The sequence below is a fragment of the Scyliorhinus torazame genome, chromosome 18 (genome assembly GCF_047496885.1).
Source record: "Scyliorhinus torazame isolate Kashiwa2021f chromosome 18, sScyTor2.1, whole genome shotgun sequence".
In the NCBI taxonomy this organism is placed as follows: domain Eukaryota; kingdom Metazoa; phylum Chordata; class Chondrichthyes; order Carcharhiniformes; family Scyliorhinidae; genus Scyliorhinus; species Scyliorhinus torazame.
The window spans coordinates 154,679,324-154,687,267 of NC_092724.1; the positions used below are offsets into that span (position 1 = coordinate 154,679,324).

The window sequence follows — 7,944 nt, forward strand, 5'->3', positions numbered from 1 at the left end:
AGAAGCTCTCAACACCCAGGGGGGTTTGGTGGCCGGCAAAAGTTTCACTTTCATGGGTTTTCTGTGTCTTGCAGCCAGTCAGAACAATTACCGAATTGACCCGAATCAGGAACTCATTGCAATAGGTAAGAGTGGCTGTTGCATTAATGTTGTCCAGCTGATAAAACCAGGGGTGGGTGGGGGGGGGGGGGTGATAATTCACTCCCTGTTTCAAGAATCTGCTGTTGGCCATCTTTATTGATGGGAGCAGCGAACTTGGTGCCAATGCCTGGGTGATCGTTTGGTCCCTCGATAGGTGTGCCTAAAGAGTTTGTTTTCCCTCCAGCCCCTCTCCCGGGACCTTGGCTAAGATGAAGTGTTTGTTTTGTTGAGTTTCTGAATTTTGAAACTCTAGGACTGAAGGGAATGTGAACAGTACCCGCGCACTCCCGAGAAGCGAGAGGGACTCTCCGTCGACATTGGAACCGGCTGGTTTCAGAGTAGATTCTAAATCCCTCACCCCCAGTTCCTTGTGGAATGAACACAGAAATCCTAAAAATGGATCTTGTTATCTTCTGGGTCAGGAATTGGAACCGGTGACACTGAACTGACTTCCATTGTTGCCTCGTGCAGAGATTGATATTTGGGGATTCCAGATTTGACCCTGTTTTTTTTGTACAGGAATCAGTGGGTCCCCCCTGTTTTGTACCCCCCCCCCCCGACCCTGTGTCCCCACCATCCCTACCCTGGGTTAGACAGTACAAAGTCTTACAACACCAGGTTAAAGTCCAACAGGTTTGTTTCGATGTCACTAGCTTTCGGAGCGCTGCTCCTTCCTCAGACAGACAGACTGACCCTTGACTGCGACTCCATTCTGACTCTGTCTTGTTTTGGGTTTCAGGCAGTGCGAACATTCTGGGCTCTTTTCTTTCCTCCTACCCAGTAACAGGGAGTTTCGGGAGGTAAGTCACAGTTTGAGATTGGCGGGTGGGTGAGTGATGGATTAGAGGAGGGGGAGGGGGTGTAGTTGTTGGTTTTTTTTTTGGGGGTGGGGGGAAATGGGCAGGGAGGTTTGGCCCAGAATTTGGAGATTTCCCACTCTTGGCGTGGTTACCGTGGAAACTTCAATCACCAACCATCGGAACTAATCCCCTTTCCACCTCAGCCCACAGGTAGATAACTGTCAGGTAAAACTGGCACAAAAGGAGCATTGGGGGGGGGGGGGGGGGGTCCACAGAGTCCCTATAGTGCAGAAGGAGGCCATTCAGCCCATTGGATTTGTACCGACCCTCTCAAAGAGCCCCCTACCTAGGGCCACTCCCCTGCCCTATCCCTGTAATAATAGCCAATCCGCCCAACCTGCACATCTTTTGGACTGTGGGGTGAAAGCGGAACACCCGGTGTAAACCCACGCAGACACGGGGAGGGCGTGCAAACTCCACACCCAAGGTCGGAACTGAACCAGGGTCCTTGGCACTGTGAGGCCGCAGTGCTAACCACTGCTATGGGGGGGAAATGGGTGGCACTGGTTGCGGGTGGGGAGGGGGGCGGGGTGGTGGTGAGAGTGGGGAAGAGAGCTCTGTTTTAGGGGCCAGTGGGAGGAGGACGAACCTTCAGCTGTTCCGCCAGCAAAGACCGCAATGGGTGGTGCGAAGTGTCAACTGGAGTAGGCTGCCCATCACTGGTGACCCTGCGTTAGGAGTCCGTGTCCCCGCTGAGGATCCCACTCCCTGGAGTTTCTGCTGTAACTTAACTGGTTTTCTTTAAACTCTAGGACTGCCGTGAATTCGCAAACTGGTGTGCGCAGCCCCGCTGGAGGAATAGCCACTGGTGAGTCAGTAATGTTAATTGAAGCTAATTTCTCCTTTTAGCAACATCCCCCATCAACCACATATATATATATTTGCTTTATAAATTTAGAGTACCCAATTCATTTTTTCCCCCCAATTTAGCGAGGCCAATCTGCCTACCCTGCACATCTTTTTGGGCTGTGGGGGCGAGACCCACGCAGACACGGGGAGATTGTGCAAACTCCACACACACACTAACCCGGGGCCTGGATTCGGACCTGGGCCCTCGGCGGTGTGAGGCAGCAGTGCTAACCGCTGCGCCGCCATCCACCAGAAATATAAATGTTTGTTCCGGGTCCTTCCGCTGTGTCGGCTGACGGTGCACATTCTCCGATTTATTTTCCCCAGGTGTTGTTGTGTTGCTGTCTCTGGCTTTCCTCACTCCTCTGTTCTTCTACATCCCGAAAGCAGCTCTGGCAGCTGTGATCATCTGTGCCGTCTCCGCCGTGTTTGACTTGAGGATTGTCGCCGTGCTCTGGAGGGTGAAAAGTAGGTGTCGGCGTGTTCCACTGGCCACGCCCCCGACCCGTTTCCTCTGGTCGCTGTGGCTTCTGAATCTCCTGCCGCGCGGATAAAACCGTTTTGTCAATCTCTCTGCGTGGCAGTCGAGCTTGGGTCTCGGCGGCTGCTCGGGAACCGCGCTCCACCTCCTGAGTCGGAATGTCAGAAATTCTAGCCCCACTCCAAACACACGAGCACCTAATCTAGGCTGGCACGGCGGGGGTGGGGGCAGCGGGTCCAGCTCCCCTGGGGTGTGGGTAAATGATCCCTCTGTGAGATTGCGAGGGAGGACAGTTCTACCTGGTGTCCTGACCCAATAGCCATCTCTCCATTAACATCACAAGAACAGATTATCTGGTCAATGTGGTGTTGCTGTGTTTTGCGAGCTTGCTGTGCACAATTAGGTGCCACATTTCCTACAACTGTAAGAGCACAGTGTAATTGTACTTTAGTGGCAGGATTTTAGGTGCTATATAAATGCAAGTCTCTGTATCCCTGGGGCCAGCTTTTGCCTGCAGCCTCTTTTTTTTTTAAAGCTGGGTCGAAGGTTGCCCTCATGTGGTTGAAATGTGTAGTGTCATCTCTCTTCCCTGCAACCTTTTTCCTGGGTGCTCGGTTTTGCACTGTGGAATAACTCGGGACGTCCAATCATCCTCTGCTTTGTTGCTTATTTTCTCCAGGGCTGGACCTGCTGCCTTTCCTGGCATCATTCCTGGGCTGTTTTTGGGAAATCCAATATGGGATTCTGGCTGGAATTGCTTTGTCTGGGACAATCCTGTTTTTTAACATCGCCAGACCCGAGATTAAGGTAAGAGTCTCTCATTTGTTTGGATACACTTTTCCTGGAGGATCGTATGAAGTCTGTTGATCGAAAACCGGGTTGGATGTCGATTTCCAATAATGATAGATTTAACCATTTAGTATTCTAGTTAGTAACCTAATAACCTTGGGGCAGCACGGTGGCTAGTACTGTTGCTTCACAGCTCCAGGGTCCCAGGTTCGATTCCGGCTTGGGTCACTGTCTGGGCCGAGTCTGCACATTCTCCCCGGGTCTGCTCTTTCCAGGGGCCAGTGCAGACCTGATGGGCCGAATGGCCTCCTTCTGCACTGTAAATTCTCTGATCTTACACCAGCAAACTGGGGATGGTCAGAGAGTCCGAGATCTACAGCATTGGTTCATCATAGACACTGTTTTCCCAACAGAGCAGCGTTGAATTTAGAGGAGGGTCACAAAAGTTGTTCGTCAACTAACACCCACTGCATATAAGGAGCAGATGGACTGGAAGGGAGCCCCCCCGGATGAGCAGATTTGTTTGAGGGCGTGGCGGGTAGATGGGGGCGATGTGCGGGTGGGCCCACGAGCAATGTCCACATGTTCTTGGTGTGTCCAAAGCTTCGGGGATTCTGCCGACGGGAGGTTCTGAAAGTGAGGGTGGTCCCGGGTCCAGAGGTGGCGATTTCTCTGGAGTGTCAGAAGACCCGGGAGTCCAGGGGGTGAGAGAGGCCGCTGTCTTGGCCTTTGCCTCCCTGGTGGCCCGGAGACGGATTTTGCTAGAATGGAGGGAGTCGGACCCCCCAAAGTTGGGGGTGTGGGTGAGTGACAGGGTGGGGTTTCTCAGGCTAGAGAAAACAAAGTTTGCCTTGAGGGGCTCGGTGGAAGAGTTTGCCTGGGGGTGGCAGCATTTAGTGACGACTTTGGGAAAAATTAAGCTGTCAGCTGTTTGGGGGGGGGAGGGGTTTTAAAAGTGGGAGGAATTGGGTAAGATGGGGGCAGGTCGGTGGGGAATTGTAGTTTTGAGCTGGTAACGTATAGCCATATTGGCAGGTTTGGAGTTGTGTTAAAATTTAAATGCCTCAATAAAATATTTTTCCAAAACAAACTACCACTCGCTGCTATCAATCCAAAATTACACCTCATAATATCATTTTGTACTTGCGTCGCTTAACCCTTAACGCAGCATACCCGTGGAGATTAATGAGCTGTGAAGAAACTGAAGGCAGTGGAATCCTAATGCTCTTCGTTTTGTGTCTCAGATTTCTGATTACGGTACGGTTATCGTGCAGTTGCAGAGTGGTTTGAATTTCCCTGCTGTCGAATACGTTTGTGACCAGCTGTACCAGCGTCTGTTGGAAGGTAAGTGGAAACTCCACCAATCCCTCTTGCTGTCGGCTGGGATTGAACCAGCTTCAATTCGGCCAGTTTTTCCCCCTAAGGGGTCCAGTGATTCCACTGCGTTCGGTAATTGGAATTTAATTCTACGTGCTGGAGGTACGGGAATGGGACAGACCATCTCCGTCCACAGCCGCAACTATCTAAACATTCTCTAATAACTCTCTGTTGCTTCTTTCCTCCAAAACACTATCCAGCTCCATGTTGAATTTGCCAGTACTTGACCGATAAATCTCTGCTTCCCTGGTTAGTTAGAGCCTCCCTCTCGTCCAAAATTGCCATTTCTCTTTTCCCCTAGTGATGCTGCCCTGGTTACCGGACTGGATTGTTTAGAATCTGGGCATATCTCCTGCATTTGTACCTCCAGTGTAAACAAAACATTCCCAGATCTTTGTCTTTTTTGCCTTTTATTGCTAACATTGATCAGCACCTCATCCGTCACCTTTTAAACATTCACCCTCTCCGCCATCGGCACAGTGGCAGCTTTGTGTACGGTCTCCCCAGATGCACTGCAGTAACTCGCCCAAGGCTCCTTTGGCAGCACCTTCCAAACCCACGACCGCTACCACAAAGGACACTGGTGGCAGATAACCGGGAACACCACCACCTGCAAACTTTGCTCAAAGCCACACCCCATCCTGGCCTGGAAATTTGCACACAATCCCTTCCTGCCACGCTCCAGCACCATTTGTCTTAGTCCTCTCGCTCTCTCGTCTTGCCTTCTCTATTTCTGATAGAATAATGTTGTCTAATGAACTGTGACACATTTCCTTCCCCAGCTAGCCCTCCCAGTTCTGTGATACTGGACTGCCTTCATGTCAGCAGCATTGACTACACAACAGTGAACGGTTTACGGGAGCTGATCCAGACATTCCAACGGAAGAAAGTGTGTCTGTTGTTCTCTAATTTCCAGGTACGTGCTCCCGATGCTTAGCCCAGACTGTGCGCGATGTAAATTAGAACCAGTGTCTGCTGAGGTCTCTGACAGTAAGGCGCAGCCCTGTCTGAGCTCTGCATTGTCAGAGGTGCAGCGTACACCAATGTAAATTATGTTGCTGGAGACGGTGCTGGAAATGTTTATTTCTAAACTCCGAAGATCGGTACAGGAAGCAGCCGGGATAACCATCTTCCTCTCTCATTTAGCCTAAGATTCTGTCGATACTGACTTCAGCAGAGATCGAAGGACTGAGACACTTTGACAGCACAGAGGCTGCACTCCGTCATCTACATGGTAACAGCTTGTTTCACTGTTTTGGGGTGTCCCTGAGTGCCAATCTGTGGTGATGGGCTAGTTTGTACTGACTCTTTTTATAAAAATAAAAAATAAAAATTTTTATTCTCCTTTTTCATATTTTCTCCCAAATTTACACTCCACAATAATCAGTAACGAATGTAATGTCAATCCCCATATCAATAACAACCATCCCATCCTCCCACCAAACCCCAAACATTAGCCCGCATGTTAACATAAACAAATGACAAAGGAATCCGGAATCACCCATTAACACACACAGCCCCCCTCCCCCCAATGTTCGATGTGATCCAATTCTCAAAAGTGCATAATGAATAACGCCCGTGAATTGTCGAACCCCTCCGTCCTTCCCCTCAGTTCAAATTTGACCTTTTCAAGCGTCAAGAATTCCAGCAGGTCCCCCCGCCACACCAGGGCACAGGGTGGGGAGGTTGATCTCCACCCTGACAGGATCCGCCTTCGGGCGATCAACGAGGCGAAGGCTACAACATCTGACTCCGCGCCCGTTTCCAACCCGGGCTGGTCCAAATATGGCCTCCCGAGGGCCCGGGTCCAGTTTCACGTGCACCACTTTAGAGATTACCCTAAACACCTCCTTCCAGTAATCCTCCAGCTTTGGACAGGACCAGAACATATGAACGTGGTTTACGGGGCCTCCCCCGCAACATTCTCACACACACCTTCTACCCCCTCGAAGAGCCGGCTCATCCTCGCTCTTTTAAGGTGTGACCACCTTCAGCTGTATCAGCCCCAACCTCGCACACGAGGTGGAGGCGTCGTACTGAGACTATTGCAATGTACACCAACTAGGCCTGCCCTCGCCCTGCCAGCCCAGCACTTCTCTGGCTGACCGTTTGAGTGTGGGGCTGAGGGTACAAGGGATTCTTTTTGTTTCATATTTGTCATCACCTGTCACGGGTGAAATTTGACATTTGTAAAATGCTTCTTAAACCAAATAACATGTCTTTGCCCCCACTGGGATGGTCAGTCAGGATGGGGGATGAGGGGGGGCAGCCCACAGGTAACATCATCAATGGGGGGGGGGTTCAGTACCTCCCTGTATTGGTCATTCAATATGCAGGATCCTGGGCAAGAGGTATCAATCACCCTCTTCCCTTGCACAGGGTGCAGCATACCTACCTCGCCACTGGGTGGAGCTCCCACTTACATTTCCTCTCGTGCGTCTCTTAACATCTGTTCACATCTTTTTTTTAAATTTTCGTTTTGTTTTCAAATGAATTTGAACAATGTGGTGGTGGGGGGTGGGTCCAATGGGCAAAAGGATAAAATAAGTTGTTTTTAAACTAATTATTTGGAAAATGGTCAAACGGCTTCAGGGAGGTGTTGAACAACTGGCCTGGTTAAAAGCTAAATCTGGTTCCAAACAGATGTTTATTTTCCCTCTCTCCTTTTTCCTCAGGCGATGACTACACGCACAACCTGGAGGAGAGTGAGGAGCCTCTGCTCAATAGGCACGAGGGGTTTTACAGCTAGCCGGAACGCGCTACCTTCTTGGCAAAGTGTTAGCTGCTCACCAAACTGTTCAGCCCCATCAGTGCAATACATCCGTGATCCTGCACGAGCTGCTCTGGGGGGGGGGGGGGGGGGAGAGATGCTGTGTGCCACCTACAGGGGGAGCTGGTCCTCACTGGTGTCACCAGCATCAATATAACTGACCCTGAATGGTTTGGGACTCCGTTAATGAGGACTGGATATAAAATCTCGTTGGACATCACTTCAATCCTACCTCTCTGGACCTCTGATTTATATTGTTCCCTGTTTTTATATTCCAACAATTTGTCTGTTCCCTTTGTGTGTTTTTACATTTAGTATTTTGCACCAATCACGTTAATAAGAGGGCCTTTTCCCAGTGTCTGACATTGAAAGCCGTCGGTTCCTAGGAGTGGATGCAGGCTCTGACAATCGGATATTGATGGAAGGGTTTATCTTTGGGAGGATGGGGGGGGGGGGGGGGGGAGGGCAGAACATTGCAACATCAGCTGCTGTTAGATTGGGGCACGGGTCTGAGATTCCACTTCCTTCTGTCGGAGCAGCTGCTGATGTTAGTCCTGGTCAGACGCATCACCTTGAGCACAGTGTGAGCTTGCCCCAGCCTCCGCAGATTCTGTCAGAAAGGCAAGCATCCTGTGCACAGAAAGATAGCAGAAGAGTCCGAACCCATAGCCATTTAG

General features: G+C 50.5%; 1 protein-coding gene across 2 annotated transcripts in view; it reads left to right on the top strand.

Moving 5' to 3' along the window:
• slc26a11 (solute carrier family 26 member 11) overlaps positions 1-7,355 on the top strand; it is a 28,417-nt gene extending 21,062 nt beyond the window's left edge. Inside the window, exons 9-17 of one of the 2 annotated variants that reach the window (XM_072483656.1) lie at positions 75-125; positions 881-941; positions 1,754-1,809; positions 2,178-2,318; positions 3,011-3,138; positions 4,365-4,464; positions 5,280-5,413; positions 5,644-5,731; positions 7,173-7,355. In XM_072483656.1, the coding sequence (XP_072339757.1) occupies positions 75-125; positions 881-941; positions 1,754-1,809; positions 2,178-2,318; positions 3,011-3,138; positions 4,365-4,464; positions 5,280-5,413; positions 5,644-5,731; positions 7,173-7,246 (833 nt within the window). In that variant the 3' untranslated portion in view covers positions 7,247-7,355. The remainder of the gene's footprint in view (positions 1-74; positions 126-880; positions 942-1,753; positions 1,810-2,177; positions 2,319-3,010; positions 3,139-4,364; positions 4,465-5,279; positions 5,414-5,643; positions 5,732-7,172) is intronic. The other variant, XM_072483657.1, reaches the window with a different exon arrangement.
• Positions 7,356-7,944: the final 589 nt, after the last annotated feature.